The sequence below is a fragment of the Salvia splendens genome, chromosome 2 (assembly GCF_004379255.2).
Source record: "Salvia splendens isolate huo1 chromosome 2, SspV2, whole genome shotgun sequence".
NCBI classification, from domain to species: Eukaryota; Viridiplantae; Streptophyta; class Magnoliopsida; order Lamiales; family Lamiaceae; genus Salvia; species Salvia splendens.
In genome coordinates, this window is record NC_056033.1 from 34474792 (window position 1) to 34491484 (window position 16693).

At 36.5% G+C, this 16693-nt stretch overlaps 2 protein-coding genes and 1 non-coding gene across 4 annotated transcripts; all 3 read right to left on the reverse strand.

The window, feature by feature from the left end:
- Positions 1-5986: 5986 nt before the first annotated feature.
- Positions 5987-6953, reverse strand: LOC121765187 (uncharacterized protein At2g27730, mitochondrial-like). Its single transcript, XM_042161244.1, has 3 exons — positions 6760-6953; positions 6611-6688; positions 5987-6210 (listed from the first exon to the last, which is right to left on the reverse strand). The coding sequence occupies exons 1-3, from the start codon at positions 6910-6912 to the stop codon at positions 6190-6192; spliced, it is 252 nt and encodes an 83-aa protein (XP_042017178.1). The 5' UTR covers positions 6913-6953; the 3' UTR covers positions 5987-6189.
- Positions 6954-7551: 598 nt separating this feature from the next.
- LOC121793236 lies at positions 7552-7712 on the reverse strand. Its single transcript, XR_006049070.1, has one exon. It is a non-coding gene; the product is annotated as a U1 spliceosomal RNA (small nuclear RNA).
- Positions 7713-10950: 3238 nt separating this feature from the next.
- On the reverse strand, positions 10951-13272 carry LOC121768106 (sm-like protein LSM36B). 2 transcript variants are annotated; one of them, XM_042164487.1, is made up of 4 exons: positions 13107-13272; positions 12709-12847; positions 11294-11407; positions 10951-11203 (listed from the first exon to the last, which is right to left on the reverse strand). In XM_042164487.1, the coding sequence occupies exons 2-4, from the start codon at positions 12818-12820 to the stop codon at positions 11157-11159; spliced, it is 273 nt and encodes a 90-aa protein (XP_042020421.1). In that variant the 5' UTR covers positions 12821-12847; positions 13107-13272; the 3' UTR covers positions 10951-11156. The 2 variants fall into 2 exon arrangements, with proteins under 2 accessions (XP_042020421.1, XP_042020412.1); XM_042164478.1 differs by having other exon boundaries at positions 12709-12844; positions 13107-13269.
- Positions 13273-16693: the final 3421 nt, after the last annotated feature.

A 16693-nucleotide genomic window follows, 5' to 3' on the forward strand; every position in this document is an offset into this window, starting at 1 on the left:
AAGAGCACAGCTGTGGGTGTTGTGCTCTTGCTAGAGAGCATGCAGAAAAAGTGGGGCTGGGCCCACAACCGTGCCGCTGGCAAGAGCACGGTTGTGGATGCTCTAAGAATAGTAGGAGGAGGAGATACGGAAAATAAATGGTACAAGGAAGAGATAGAAGAGAAGAACAACAGCAAATAAGTTTATGAGAGGAATTGGAAATATCAGATGAAGTTTTTTGGTATCGCCTTTTCGAGGTAGAGAGATTGTAGTCTTGTCTCATTTTAAGAAATTATTTGATTTTATAAAAAATAAAAAAGAGTAAAAAAGTTAATGAAGTATGATCTCTATAATAATAATGAATAAAATAATTCAATGAAATGTTAAATTCACTTACTAAAAAATAATAAAAATAAAGTGAAATATTTAGTTAAATTTATCCAAATAAATAAATATAAGACATTTAATGAGACCGCGTGAAGTAATTATTACCGGATAATGTCAATGTGCCAGCATGTCTCTGTCCAATAAATTCATGCTGACACGTAGGATTAAAATCAAAATATTTATGCAATTATTATGCTTTCAATGTGCTTTAAACTTAAACCTCGTATATAAGAGTATTCATTATAAGGCGAACGTCCTCAATAGCCCCGCCCCCTCTTTTGTCCACAACCCCAATTTTTTTGTCCGCCTAAAAAAAAGGTTTCCGCCACTATAGGTGACACTGCCAATAGCCCCGAAAATTTATAACCAATTTTCATTTTAATTTTTTCCTTTAGTTTACCGCCATATCCCGATTCGTGCGAGCCGGGTGATTCGTCGTCTCCACCGTGCATTTTTAGAGAGTGAAAGTGTAGATAGTGAATGAATGGAGAGTGTGTGAAAATGGTATAAATGGAGGGTGGAGAAGTGGTATTTATAGGGATATTTTCGAAAAAAAAATTGAAGGGGGGGACCGGCGCGCCTATAGGCACAGCAATGGGTGACCTCCGCATCCTCACACATCTCGCCGCTCGCCCTTCCGCCCCGTTTATTTTCCACTTCGGGGCGGACGTCGCCCCCACTATAAGCCGCCCCGCGATCCCCCCCCCCCGGGCAGAGGTCCCCAATCCGAACCGAACCGGACGAACCGGCCCGGAACCGTCACCGGCGGTTCCGAACCGTAATCGGAACCGTCTGCGGCGGTTCGAACCGGCACCGGAACCGCCGGTTCGGCGGTTCCCCGCACAATTTCAGGCCTACTCCTAGCCTTTTCAGAAACCGGGCCAGCGGCCGCCGGATTTGACCAAAACCATGGGCGGAAACCGCCGGTTTCCACCGGCAAAACTGCCGGTTCCGCCGAAAACCGGCTGTTCCGGCGGCAAACCGGCGGAAACCGCCGTTTCTTCCAAATTTTGAAAATTCAAACGGACGCCTAAACCGCCGGTTTCCGCCGAAAACCGGCGGTTCCGGCGGTTTCCGCCGTGTTTTTCAATTTGTTTTTTTTAAATCACAATTTTCCCCTATAAATACCCCCAATCCTCTTCATTTCTACTCACCCCATTCTTGTGTAACTGTGTTAATAAGAATTTCTCTCACAATCTCAATTTCTCTATTCTCCATTTGATAAGTATCTTATTGGTGAAAAAAGTGGGTATCTTTGGGGCAGATGGTACTGGAACACAAATTTATATATGGAATCTGGATGAATGAGGATCAGATTATAGTTTAAAATGGGAAGCTGGGTTCACTGGCGGGAGTTCGTTTCATCAGGCCATCAGGGTGGTATATTCATCTGAGTCCGACGATGAAACGAACTCCCGCCAGCGAACCCAGCTTCCCATTTTAAACTATAATCTGATCCTCATTCATCCAGATTTCATATATAAATTTGTGTTCCAGTACCATCTGCCCCAAAGATACCCACTTTTTCACCAATAAGATACTTATCAAATGAGGAATATCTTTTAATGATCTTCTAAGTCTTTTTTGTCAACACTTGTAAGTTGTAAATTTGTAATTGTTGTAACTTGTAATTGTTGTAACTTGTATTTAAATTTTTCGATTTGTAATTGTTGTAACTTGTATTTAAATTTTTCGATTTGTAATTGTTGTAACTTGTATTTAAATTTTTCGATTTGTAATTGTTGTAACTTGTAATTGTTGTAAGTAACTTGTATTTAAATTTTTCGATTTGTAATTGTTGTAACTTGTATTTAAATTTTTCGATTTGTAATTGTTGTAATTTATAATTTTAAAGTTAGTAATTTGTAATGTTAAGTAATAAGTTGTAATTTGTAATTTTAAGTTGTAATTTGTAAATTTTAAGTTGTAATTTGTAATTTTAAAGTTGTTTGTAGTTTGCAATTTTAAAGTTGTAATTTGTAATTTTAAAGTTGTTTGTAGTTTGCAATTTTAAAGTTGTAATTTGTAATTTTAAAGTTGTAATTTGTAATTTTAAAGTTGTAATTTGTAAATTTTAAGTTGTAATTTGTAATTTTAAAGTTGTAATTTGTATCAATAAAATTGCATTTGAACATCGCTTTATTCTATTTTTATTTATGCAAATATATCTACATATTTTACTTGAATTACAAATTTAAAATGCAAAAAAAAAAAACCGCCGAACCGGATGAACTGGCCCGGAACCGGGCAAACCTAGGCGGTTCCGCGGTTCACGTTTTTTTTCGGTTCCATTTTTTTTCGAACCGGAACCGGCGGTTCCGAACCGTGGTGATGTCTACCTCCGGGGGCTATAGCCGCGGCTATACTATAGTGGATACCCTAAAGTTTTTTCTTGTAATTTATATATATATATATATAGAGTTTTGATCTATGCAAACGCATTCTTAATACAAAAATGCAGAACCAAGCATACAAAAGTCATTTTTAGGTCATTGTAAGATTATTTTTACGTCATTATAGTAAGGATGACATGAAATGATCTTAACATGACCTCAAACTCAAAGTTTATAATATGACCTAAAACTGCTTTACAATGAGCCTCCGTGTTTTTGTTTAATTATTGACCATCGGATATCAAATCCCATGGTCAGGATTTGGTCTGGATTTTGTATTGAGATCAAGTTTTGTATTGATCATTTTCCTATATATATATATATATATATATATAGGGTAGTGATCTATGGCAAACACCCCTTAACCAAATAACTAGAGAACAAATCATAACCACAAGATCAAGAAAATCAAGGGCTAGTATTAATACATGTAATTTTCTAATTTAAGGAGAAATTAGTTCCCTCAATCATAAAGTTACTCCACAATAACAAGGCGGGGGTATAATTGTCACTTCACATACAAAATTGAAATGGCGTCGGTCGCTCAATTCCAGGCTCTCTTCGTCCCCTCAAACTCGATCAAAAAATCATCCTTGAATGGCGGAAACGCATTCTTCGGCTCATCAATCTCTTTGCGCTGTGAAATTCAGAAAATCAGACAGAGAAAGCAGCTGACGGTGGTCGTTGCCGTCGGAGATGTCTCAGCCGACGGGGCTGTGTATCTAATAGACGGCGCCGCCGCGGTTGGAGAGAGACTTTCACGGATTGGGAGAAGTGCGTGGAGGAAGGGGAGAAGAACAAAGAGGATATCGTGGAGAAATGCGTTCAGGCGACTTCGGCGTTGAGGAAGTGTATGGAGGCGCATTCCGATTACTATGCGCCGCTGCTCGATGCGGAGGAGGCGGTGATGAAGCAGATAGAGGAGGAAGAGAAATCAGATGATTTTGAGAAGAAGGAAGCACTTTGATTTTGACTCTGAGATTGATTTCGATTTTTAGCGTTTCGTGATAGGAAATTGCTCTATCTAGAATAAACAACATTGGATATTTGGGTGCGAAACTGTTGATTTTCACATTGATTTCTTAATCTTTGTGATGTTTTGTTGTTCAATGAAGTGCCTATTTCTTAAACAAGAGTGAAGTAAAATCTGAGTAAGAGTGATGTGTTTTGTGAACAAGAGTGAAGTAAAATCTGAGTAAGAGTGATGTGTTTTGTGAACAAGAGTGAAGTAAAATCTGAGTAAGAGTGATGTGTTTTGTGAACAAGAGTGAAGTAAAATCTGAGTAAGAGTGATGTGTTTTGTGAACAAGAGTGAAGTAAAATCTGAGTAAGAGTGATGTGTTTTGTGAACAAGAGTGAAGTAAAATCTAAGTAAGAGTGATGTGTTTTGTGAACAAGAGTGAAGTAAAATCTGAGTAAGAGTGATGTGTTTTGTGAACAAGAGTGACGTAAAATCTGAGTAAGAGTGATGTGTTTTGTAAACAAGAGTGAAGTAAAATCACAATAAGAGTGATGTGTTTTGTAAACAAGAGTGAAGTAAAATCACAATAAGAGTGACGTGTTTTGTAAACAAGAGTGAAGTAAAATTATGATAAGAATGACTTTTTTGTAAACAAGAGTGAAGTAAAATCACAATAAGAGTGATGTGTTTTATAAACAAGAGTGAAGTAAAATCACAATAAGAGTGATGTGTTTTGTAAACAAGATTGAAGTAAACCCATGCTAAGAGTGACATGTTTTGTAAACAAGAGTGAAGTAAAATCACAATAAGAGTGACGTGTTTTGTAAACAAGAGTGAAGTAAAATCATGCTAAGAGTGACGTGTTTTGTAAACAAGAGTGAAGTAAAATCACAATAAGAGTGATGTGTTTTGTAAACAAGAGTGAAATTAAAAAGTGAAGTGGAACTGTGTTGGCATGTGATTAACAAGCACACATTTTATTTCTAAAATAAGGAAATGCGGAGTAGTTAAAATGTGAAGTGGATCTTAGCAAAGATAAAATACGAGTAACTGTGCATTGTAAAATTAGTAGTAGTAGTAGTAATAATTTATCTAATTCACTATCAATATATACGTACAATTCCCACAAAGTTATTCGATTTAACCACATCAAAAGCAATCTCAGTTAATCTATTCCCACGGCCTCAACCGAATTTTTGTACTCCTATTTAAACTCTCTGGTGAGATTATCAAGTTTAAGAAATAATTAAGCAAATTCCCAATTAATTACAAAAATCGTGAATAGGAGGGAGTTGAATGATTGACACGAAATGGCTGCATTGGAATTTGAAGCCAACGTATCTAATTCAGCTTCAAAAGAAAATTTCTTATCCTATTAATCCTTCAAAGTACCGATCTCCGATCTCCACTGTGAATCGGCATCTTCTTCCACCGTCAAGATCTTCGCCGTAAAACACCAGATAGACTTCGCCGCCGTGAATCACCATATCTACAGAGAGAAGGAGCTTCATAGATGAGATTTCAGATCACTTTCTCTCCGGCTTGTTGATGAACTTGCTGCGTAATTTGATTTAAATTTCATAAGGTAATTTCCAAAAATACCCTTGCCCTATTTTATATTATTAAAATAAATAATATTTGTTCCATTAAGATGTGTGGCTGAGATTTGTTCTCTAGTTATACACTTAAGATTAGTTATATCTTGATCACTCCCCTATATATATATATATATATATATATATATATATATATATATATATATATATATATATATATATATATATATAAATTATTTAAAAAATAATATCGCACCCAATGCAAGTAGTTTGAAATATCAGATTGAGTTTGAAAGGGACAAGCTTGCTGTGTTTGCTGTGAAATGTGAATATATATACACTTTCTGGTATTAAGCATTATACACTTTCATGTGTTTGCAGTAACATGTGAATATATAAACCATGCCCTGATCTGCAATAACTGAAAAGTGTAGTAAAAACCTGTTTACTAATATTTTTAGGCCAGTTCTCAACAAATGCAAAGAGAAACAATTCCAAATACACCATTCTCCTAGCTCACAAGCTCTTTATAGCTCCTTTGAAATTTCAGATCTACCTTTGATATCAAGATTTTAGTTGTTTCTTACATAAACATTGTCGTCGCACTAGTGGATTTCAGAACAAATTATGGGATAATGTGACAGGAAACACAAAAGAAGGCTTGGCTTTCCTGCAAAATTGTGAGACATAATATCTGAAGAGAAGTCGAGTTAAACTGGAAGAAACTTGATCAAATATACATCCACATTGGAACAAGACTATGTATCATAAGTCCATGAGCAAAACCAACAAGTCATATAATTTCAGTACATGAGCCATAGCCTCAACATGATATGATCCAAGCAAACCAACATATTTATTTTCAACAAACAAACCAGGAGAATTGCTAGTGAACTGACATCCCATTTCAGCTCTACTTGTTGTCTTCGGCAGCCTTCAATTAAAACACAAATAAGTTCAATAAAATTTCCCTTTCTTAAAACATCAAACTGAAGCTAAAGACCAAGTGAATCCACTACGCTTTGCATATTCAACCTCAACTACAATTCTCTGATTCATTACTTGGATTCACGTTTAGAAAAAAGAAACCGAGGTTTAAAGTAGATCAGAACAAAAATTTCAATATGCTTAGTTTTATCAGTGATTACAGCCCGTTTCCAAATGCTTAGTTTGAAAAGAACTAAACAAATCCAAAGTGTAAATTATGTCTGACACAGGATCAATCATAAGAAAATTAGGTTATACTAATCCAGATTAAATAGAAAAAAAGAAAGAAATGCATTTTCCATTGAATTTGAAAAACAACAAGATGAAATTGGAGTTAGTATTTTCACCTTGTCGGATTTGCCCTTGTCAGCTTTCTCGAGCTCCGCCTTCTTCTTCTGCTTCTCCAACCTTTCCCTCTCCATTTTCTTCAATACAATTGAAAATAGATACACATCAATTATCACAATCTAGCTCGATCCAACAGAGAGAGATAAACCTGAATGTAAACGGTTTCCTTAGCGCGCTCTTCTTCACTGAGGACACGGCCTTTACCGTCACTAAAATAGCGAAGAGTGTAAGTAGATGATGCCAAGTTCCCCTCCATGATCCGAATTAATCCAGCGCGCGACGCGAGTGATGTCAACGCCATTGTTATCGTTGTTGTGGAAAGGAGGAATGGAGATACAATCACTGAATCAACTTACTTAACCCTACCCACTGTTTCCAATCACTTCGCCGCCTCGGGTCGGGTCAACATAATTAATTTTAAAATTAACTAATCTTAAACAATGCATTTCAAATCTATTTTATCAAAATTTATACTAGTTTTGTGGAAAAGGCTAAATTATCCTTCCTTTTACTGATAAGACTTAGTTTTCTAATACAGTACGAATTATTTTTACTCTTCTTCTAATATTATTATCAAAATTTTTAAAAAAATAAATATTATCAAATATTCTTGATTTAATTCTGTTTTTTAAGTTTTCTTTTAAATTAATAAATGTCAATTAAATAGTGAGAGTAAAATGTCTCTTTTATGTTTATTTTGAGATATAAATTTTAGGTGGCATATATTTTTAGGCGTTATATTCACATTCTTGTTTTTTCTAATGTCGCGTAGGTCGGATCGATCTCATCCAACTTAGCTCAGGTCCGGTTCACCAAAAAAATGAAGGGGGTTTCAAACCAAGAGCAATGGATGCCCAAACATTAGAAAACAATCAAAATAACACAATAGAGACAAGTTTTCAAAGAGGTTGTATGGAGTAATATACTTGAACTACATCTGGCAGGGGCCGCGCGCACGCAGGCCCCCTCTGGCACAAATTATGACGTAGGTTCGACCACTTGGGCCGACCTTAGGCGGGCGCCCCTCCTGAGTGCAATGGAGGTCGCCAACTTAGGCCATTGGTCTTATGGATCGCTCATCGACCCCGTCCAGGTAAGTATGTTTCTTCTTTTTCTTTCCTCAATTTATCTAACCTCTCTTCTCATACTTCATCCCATACCCTTCCGATGTGGGATATCTACTTTCTTTCCTGAGTTGATAACTCATTAATTGATTACTACTACTATGGTATAGTCCTAGTTTTTATAGAGGGGATTGAATAAGTGGAAGTGATGGAACTCATTTCAGCGATTAATTGCATTGTCGAATAAATTTATTGTTGGAATGGAGCAGAGTAAAATGAATCTGTTGGTCATAAAATGAAATTTGAAGAGTCGAAATTATTCGATTGGCTCTTCAACACATAAGAATAGAGTAGAAATTGAGTAATAAAAAATTAGACTATAATTGTTGTGGTTTTATTATAGACTAAATACCCTCCAAAAATGGCATATGCTACTTAAGAAGTGACAAACGCACGGTATTATTTAGTAAAAGATGAAAGAATACTTAACTATATGCTGGACGCGCAGCTGCATGAATTAGAAAAAATAGAAGTAACCCATATTTATATAGGTTGGCGAGTAGCCTTGTTCCATATCACAGCGATGTGGGATGACAAAATGTAATGTATTTGCTGCTTCTGTGTGAATTGGTAGACTGCTTGATCAAAATGATATTTCAGTTCTGCTTATCGCCACCATTAGGTCATTCAGTTCTGCGTATCGCCACTATTAGGCCATCCGCATCCTTGTCGCTTATTCGTCTTTTAACCGTCTCATCTCTCCACTATTCATGGGTCTCACTGTACTTTTCACCCCATCTCTTAACTAAGAGACAGGACCTGCATCCCTCCATCTCTTAACCGTCTTTTAACCATCTCATCCCTTAACTATTCATTCAATTTCATTTCTTATTTTTATTTCCAACAAATTCAATTAATAAACACACACTTCATTAAATAAAATAAAATTACAACTTACAATTCTAAAAAAAAAACACATAATTAAAACCCTAAAAAAAATAAAAAATACATAATTTAAAAATCTTCCGCTCACTCTCTCTAAATTCAAAATCTCAAAACTCAAAGAAGCAGAAAAAAGAGTTGTCTAATGACAATCATGTGCTGGTTGTCAAATTTTGCCCAAATGTGCTCCATTAGATCCTCCTGGAGTTGGGCGAGGGCGGTAGAATCACGTGTCCTTCCCGAACAGACAGCCGCTCTTGCAAAGACGGATGCACTCCACTGCGAGGCGGACTACATGCGGTAGAGCTTCCCGGGGTTTCAGGGTCGAACCAATTTCCCGCCTCAGGTCCTTCGTCTGCGACAATCATGTTGTGCAAGATTATGCACGTATACATGATGTTGACCATATTCTCCATAAACCACGTACGAGCCGTAGCTTTGATAATGTTAAATCGAGCTTGGAGAACCCCGAACGCTCTCTCCACATCCTTGCGAGCAACTTCTTGCTTCTGCGCAAAAGGAGCATGTTTTTTGTTCATCGGCCTGTTGAACGTCTTCACGAAGGTTGGCCACTTCGGATAGATGTCGTCGGCAAGATAGTACCCCATTTTATAGCGCTGGTTGTTAGCGGTGAAGTTGATGGTCGGCGCTTTACCATTCAAAACTTCGCTGAAGAGGTCGGATTGGTTGAGCACGTTGACGTCGTTGTTCGATCCGGGGACCCTGAAATATGCATGTCAAATCCATAGCCGGTAGTCTGCAACGGCCTCGAGTATAACGGTGGGGTGGGTGCCTTTGTGGCCGCTGGTGTATGACCCCCTCCACGCCACAGGACAATTCTTCCATTGCCAATGCATGTAATCGACGCTGTCAAGCATCCCGGGGAATCCGTGCACTTGTTCGTGAAGTCGGAGCAGAAACTGACAATCTGCGGTGCTTGGCTTCCGGAGAAATTCGTCGGTGAAGGCTGCCCGGACGCCTTTGTAGAAGTTCATCAAACACAGTCTCCCAGTGCTTTCCTCAATGTGCAGGTATTTGTCAAACAAATCCGCCGTTTGTCCAGTAGCAAGCTGACGGATTGCTGCAGTACATTTCTGGAGCGTCGTGTGACTGGGAAGGCCAACGGCGTCGAACCCTTCTTGGAAGTACTCTTCCCGGGCTGCCAATGTATTTGCGATATGCATAAATAGCGGTTTCCGCATGCGGAAACGGCGACGGAAGTAGGTCTCTCCCCATACCGGGTTCTCACAGAAGTAATCGCGAACCAACTTTGCGGTGGCTTCCTCCCGGTTACTATGGATGTAAATCCGGGATCGCCTTTGAGGCGCTGCGGCCTCCTCCTCCTCCCTACGTCGATCTTCTTCTAGCGATTCTTCTATTATTCGACGCATTTGCTCAAATGGATTCATGAATGAATTAAATTTGGGAGAAGAATAATGTTTTGAGATGAAGAATGTAGAGTGTTTGAGTGAGAATAGCGAGTTTTTTTATGGTGGATTAATTTGTGGGAATGATTTGATATTTATAGAAGTGATTGGGGGCTTAAAAAATACAAAAAAAATAAAAAATTTATAAAAAAAGGCTATAAACTACTATTATATTTTTGGGATTTTTTTTCGATAAAAAATAAAAAAAATACATTTTCAACGGAAATTAAAGACGACCACTCGCGGGCCGGCGAGTGGGCGTCACGGACGAACCAACGCTCGCCACGTGGCCAACGCGCATGGCGAGCTGTCTCGCGCGCTGCCTCTCCGCGGCGAGACAAGGGACGGGCTGGGGACGAGACGGAGCCCGCATCGCTATCTCGATGCGGTCTCGTGTCTCCGAGACGAGATAAAGCCCGCATCGAGACGCGATGCGGGTGCTCTTATGTTTCATCATATATCCCATCCCAGAAAGGAATAAAACATGAGAAACTCAGCTCTGCCAACTATCATCATCTGCCGCAGTTATGGGTGACTTTCGTTTCGATCATAACTTCAAGGTGGTTGTCTAGTATTGCTGTCATGATACATACACTAAAAAGTGCTGTTTTCTTTGCATCATCTTATCAGATGGAAAAGCATGCATCAGTATAACAGAGTTAAGAGTTACTCAGTTAATTATAAGCCTGATTTATTTGTGCTGTTTCATTTTTAAGTTAGTATTACAAGATTTTGATTCCAATCTCCCCCAAGAGTTCTTCTTTAGGGTTGTTTGTGAAGCATCCGTTGATGGTAGATGAGAAAGAATTTATATGTCTCTTCCATGTCTACAAATATTTTGCTGATAGATCTCAAAAATAGTAGTGAAGGAAAAAATTTTGATGGAAACATTTCAGAACCTGAGCATTTTTGTCACACCAACAAAAATTAATTACCTTGGAATAATCAGAACAATTCTACATTTCAAATTAAGCAAAACAGATTCAACCACATCCACCACGTCTCAAGAGAAGGGAATGTTAAAGTTATGTTTACATATTATAGATGCTGCAGCAATTTGTAGGAACTTTTGTGGGCCTGTCACGGTTACAATATAGCGACAGATCACAGTGCTAAGCTCCTTCAGCCAAGGTTCCCTTCGATGTGCTGATGTAGAGTACTGCAAAATGAAGCAATACTTTAGGATCAGGGAAAAAGATGAATGCATATGAACATCAGATATAAAGCCTATCTGCTAGTTGTTGCTTACCATTATTTCCACGAATGAAGGCATCTCCATATTTGTTCTTCAGCTGGCCATTCACGTACTCCTCTGTTTGTTCCATTGCAATATTCATGTATCCATCCAGACAAGCAAGGATACCTGGATGATAAAATTAAAAACGACGAAGAAGCTTGTGAGTTTTTGGGCATATTAAGCAAGAAGCAAATGAACTTGCTTCAGTTCAAAACCATCTTACAATCAAACACATTCATATACTGACTACTGAGCCAATTCAAGGTACAAGAATTATAAAGCGAGAACAAGTTTGCCAAATAACTTCAGATTATCATTCCACAGCAAACTACAAGCACCATATATAACTTCTCTTCCCTAAGTTTGGTGCAAGATATTATTTAGCCTGCCTTTTATTATATAAAATTACTTGAAGGATACAAAGCACCCACCATGAGCTTACTCCAAAACATAGAGCACCACCCATAGCATCACCACACCCCCCTCCTCTCACCCAGCACCAATTCATTCACCCTACCAATTCAGCCCACTTTGAGAGCAATCCAACAACCATATCACATGAACGGATATTCTGTTTAGGTGCATCAAGGCAGCCGGTCACATCACTTAAAGAGCATTGGCTTTCTATTTCCCCCCTAAATGAGTGGATCTCTAATTAACTATCAAACTTCATGAATTTGGACCAAATTTTAAACAGAACTAGGATCTCAAAGTCTTGGTTTTGGAAGTTACAAATTGTAAATAGCAAGCATAAACAATCAATGGCATGCATCCTAAAAGACTTACTAGAGCAGCCGGATTAAGGTACAAAAATAAAAAAGGCAAGAACATGTTTGCCAAATAACTTCAGATTATCATTCCAGCAAACTATATAGTAGTATATAAGTTCTCTTCCCTAAATCAGGTGCAAGATATTGTTTAGCCTGCCTTTTATTATAATAAAATTACTTGAAGGGTAGCAAGCACAGAGCCATGAGCTTACTCCAAAACACAGAGTAACACCTGTAGCATCAACCCTCTCTCTCTCTCTCTCTCTCTCCCTCTCTCCCTCTCTCAGATACACGTACACACATTCACCCCACCAACTCAATCCACTTTGAGAGTGATCCAACAATCATACCAAGGACCCGGTCAATTCACTTAAAGAGCATTGACTTTCTATTTTCCCCCCTAAATGAGTGGATCTCCAACAAACAACCAAACTTCAAGAATTTGGACTAAATTTTAAACAGAACTAGGCTCTCAAAGTCTTGATTTTTGAAGTCACAAATTGTAAATAGCAATGTAAACACTCAATGGCATGTCTACTGAAGACTTAATAGAGCATCCTAATTAAGCAATACAAGGATCGAGCACAAAAATAGTGAATATAAGCAAATACGTCAGAATGCAATTGGAGAGAGAAGGTTAATTGAGATGAAGTTCACCTCTGTAATCGACTCCGGAGTTCAATTTGACAACCACAGGTCGCCCACGTATAGATTTCAGAAAATCTGCAGGAGTTTTAGTGCCCGACAGCTTCTCCCCGGTACCGCTCATTTTTTTTTCAAATTAATGCAAAAACTGCTGCCCACAAACATCACATACACGATTAACATATCCTCAAAACGGAAATAAATGAACAATTCTTTGCTAAAATCTCGTGGAAACAAGAATTTCGAATATTTAGGTATATTTATCACCACAGCCTCAGTCGAATTAAAACAGTCTAAACAGAAATCTCGACTTTCTTTACAGAGAGTAAAGAAATCACCCAAATTATACACGGTTTTCTATACACAGACAATTTTGCATAAATCGTATGAACGGCGAACAAGAAACTCACCAAGAAAAACCTGCAGAGGAGAACGACGGAATTCGGTGCGGCCGGAGATTGCAGTTCAGATATAGAGGGAATAAATAGAGTACGAACTAGAAATAATTTTCCTCTTCCTTTTTCTTGCCTTAATTCTACTTCAAATTTCAACTAGGAATAATAAGACATGAATTCAGGGTTCTTTCATAAATAGGGTTTTGAATTTATGTTTGTTGGACTGGGCTTGATGAAACGGGTGGGCTCTGAAAATTTGCCATTTTTCACGCAATATAGGAGTTGTGGTATACTGCACTTTCTCTCTTTTTCTCTAATTATGTCAACTTTTTTAACAGAAAATATAATTATGTTAACTTTTATCTTTTCCAAAAATTTATACAAAAGGATTAAGGATCAAACTTTTACTTATTCCATTCCAATATAATTTCTCTCTTGCACACTTTCTCTATACTATTTGTAACGTAAATAATTGTGTTAATTTTTAAGAGTAAAACTTTACTTATTTTGAAATATTTCTATAAAGGGTAAAATTTTGACATATTGCAAAAATATGAAAGGATCAATTTTTTTTATTTGCTTGAAACAATTTAATTTTTAATATCACGAAAAGATGTCAATTTATATAAGATGTGATTAATGACAAATTTCATGATTTAAATATCTATTATCTTAAGAAAAAAAATAGTAGTATAAATATATATGATTTCTATAAAAACAATTGCAAAATTTTAATTATCGAATAAGTCACGCATAATAAAGTTTGTAGTAAAAGTATTTATTGCAAAAGTTTAGTTATCGGAAAAATCATGCATTATAATGTTGTATATTAGTTATAGTCAATTGACATTTTTAATAATATTAAAAATCAATTTATTTTAAATAAGTAAAAGTTCGATCATTTCATATAATACATTTTTGAAATAAATATAAATTTGACACAATTATACTTTTTGTTAATGATTATTTAGATTAAAAATAATTAAGAGAAATAAGGAGGAAAATAATACTCTACTAGAAAGATAAGAGAATATGTAGCTTGGCATGATGAGAGGAATTCATAAAGGTTCTACAATCTCAATCCGAGAATTTGCAGGTCGGGTTAAAGAAGGTAAAGTGGGGAACTGTTGTTCAGTTCACTTGCTATAAGCATTATTAACTTTTATTATCTTCAATGGATAAGCAAAAATGATATGCATTTAATTTTGTAGGTTACAATTTGCTAAGATATAGCCACTAAATTCAGGAACCATATGATTGGTCATCACATTGTGGACTCTGCATTCCACTAGGAGAACCTCAGAAAATATATATAGTTTATCAAGACTTTGACAGTGTATAGGAAGTAGTTTCTAAGTATCTCCATAGTTGCGTTGGTGGGGATTTCAACTGGAAGGAGATTATTCGGTTCGTTAAATAAGATAATAGTGAGATAAGCCAAAATGAGGTTTATCTAAGATTAAACTAGTCATAGGGTTGGAAGTGAGATGGATAATCATGAGATACAATGTAATTTAGATTTTGGTGAAGAGCTGCAGAGCTTCCTCTACTTCTCGACTTTCCCTATATTACTTCTTTTGAAATTCTCTCTCTCTCTCTAATACTGGCACCTGCTGTTTGGTGAAGAGCTGCATAGCTTGATTTTAAGGAGGCAAAACAGGTACATACAAGCTTAAATGCCATTATACATGGGAACATTGTTTTATGCTCATTAATATGTTGATTATAATATTCACACAAGTGTAACTCCTATGTTGCAGATTTGTTTAAGAATTCAGTTAGACTATCAATGTGATCATTTTGTATACTTGTCATGAATGCAGCCAAAAGAGTAGTTGATGAGAGGAGCTCTTGATGTTTTTAATATGATGAGGAGGAGAACATTGTTTTATGCTCTGATTATTGGTGTCTTTGAAAAGCGTCAGGTACATATTACTCATTGGCATGCATATTGGTTCTTTCAATATTCTCCGTCTTGTTGGTTTTAGTTTAAGCATATTAGGAGTATCGAACGTAGCCACACATGTTTGCATTTTGTTTAACTATATAGTATTCATAGATAGAGAAGGCCAAGGATATATTAGATGAGAAGTTGCTTTCTGGCATTAGTCTCAATTAGCACACACACATCCATCAGGCATGTTTACGCCTCGTTAGGCGATATTGGAAAAGCATTTGGGTAGTTTTCCAAATTACAAAACGAGGGACACGAGCTCGATGCTTACAATTACAAGGCCTTGCTCAAGGTGTGTTGTAAATCAAGCAGGATGCAAAGTGCTTTAGCAGCTTCAAAAGAGCTGAGAACTTAAAATATCCTCAACAATTTTTATCTTTAACATACTTAATCGATAGGTATACATTGTTTTATTACTTAGAATCCACTTCTTGCTTTGCTTTGCTTCTATCTCTAATACCTTGACATGGTGCATGTCGCCCGCAGGAGCAGCGCACATCGTATGTTACTGTGTGTTCGTATTTTATTTTTATTCTAGGGTACATTGTATGTTATTTGTAGAAATGAAAAGGACATGCAAGGTTGAGGTAGAGAGGCTCCTACCTAAAAGCCTTTGCATCGTTGACCTATTGATTTTGTCTTACACTAGTTGGTAGAAATTGATTAAGATTTATCAACGTAGATTAAACAAAGGTAATGGATTCAACTCTCTTGTAACTCCAACTTATGACATAATTCAACTGCTATAATTTTTATATCCATCATGTATTGTGAAAAATGCAATGCCACACTGATTTGACTTTTCGATAGTGGTTGACTTATGACAAAGCAAACATTTTGATTTGCCTTCCAAAAAAGTCACAGATCCCTTTTTAACTCAGTTTTTTAGAATTCCCTTACTAAGTTAGCTGTAACAAAAGTGTCCTTTGTTTAAATTTTAGAAAAAAAAACAACTGTGTTTGCTTGATAAAATTAACTTGGGATTACCCAAAATTGAATTGAATTAAGATAAATTTTGTCATGTAGAAAAGAGCAAAATTCATGATACATAGAGTACTATACTCCCTCCGTCCACGGAAAATAGGGCACTTTCATTTTCTGAACTCGTTTTGAAAAAATGATAATTATTATTTTCTCTCTTACTTTACTTTCTCTCCACTTTAACTATTTATTATCATTTTTTTCAAAACAAGTGCAGAAAATGAAAGTACCCTATTTTTCGTGGACGGAGAAGATATTATTTTAAGATTTATTACTAAGTTCTATCAACCTAAACAAACAACATTCATATATAAGACTCAATCTAATTTAACTCATTAAATCGAATTTAAGGGTAATGCAAACAAATATATATGAATGAATTCAGCATTCCACGCATTAATTCTAAATCAATCAAAGATAATAGGAGAAAATTATATTTTTTTAAGAGTAAAGGTCAAAATTGGTCCTAAATATGTAGCCAGAATACGAATTTGGTCCAAAACATTCACTTTTTGAAAATCGGGTCCTAAATATTTGAAATCGTTATTGAAGTGGCCCTAAACATTTGAAATCGTTGTCGAAGTGATCCTTTTTTACGGTTCCGTCAAAAACTAAAAGTCAACGCCTAATTAATAATTTTTTCAAACTTAATTAATATACTAATGCA

Coding starts and splice junctions, on each gene's coding strand:
- LOC121765187 (XM_042161244.1), bottom strand. CDS start 6,912: ATGGCGTTGACATCACTCGCGTCGCGCGCTGGATTAATTCGGATCATG. Junction 6,689..6,759: donor AGGAAACCGTTTACATTCAG/GTTTATCTCTCT, acceptor ATTGTATTGAAG/AAAATGGAGAGGGAAAGGTT. Junction 6,211..6,610: donor ACAAGGGCAAATCCGACAAG/GTGAAAATACTA, acceptor TTTTAATTGAAG/GCTGCCGAAGACAACAAGTA.
- LOC121768106 (XM_042164487.1), bottom strand. CDS start 12,820: ATGAGCGGTACCGGGGAGAAGCTGTCGGGCACTAAAACTCCTGCAGAT. Junction 11,408..12,708: donor CTCCGGAGTCGATTACAGAG/GTGAACTTCATC, acceptor TTTATCATCCAG/GTATCCTTGCTTGTCTGGAT. Junction 11,204..11,293: donor CTTCATTCGTGGAAATAATG/GTAAGCAACAAC, acceptor TTCATTTTGCAG/TACTCTACATCAGCACATCG.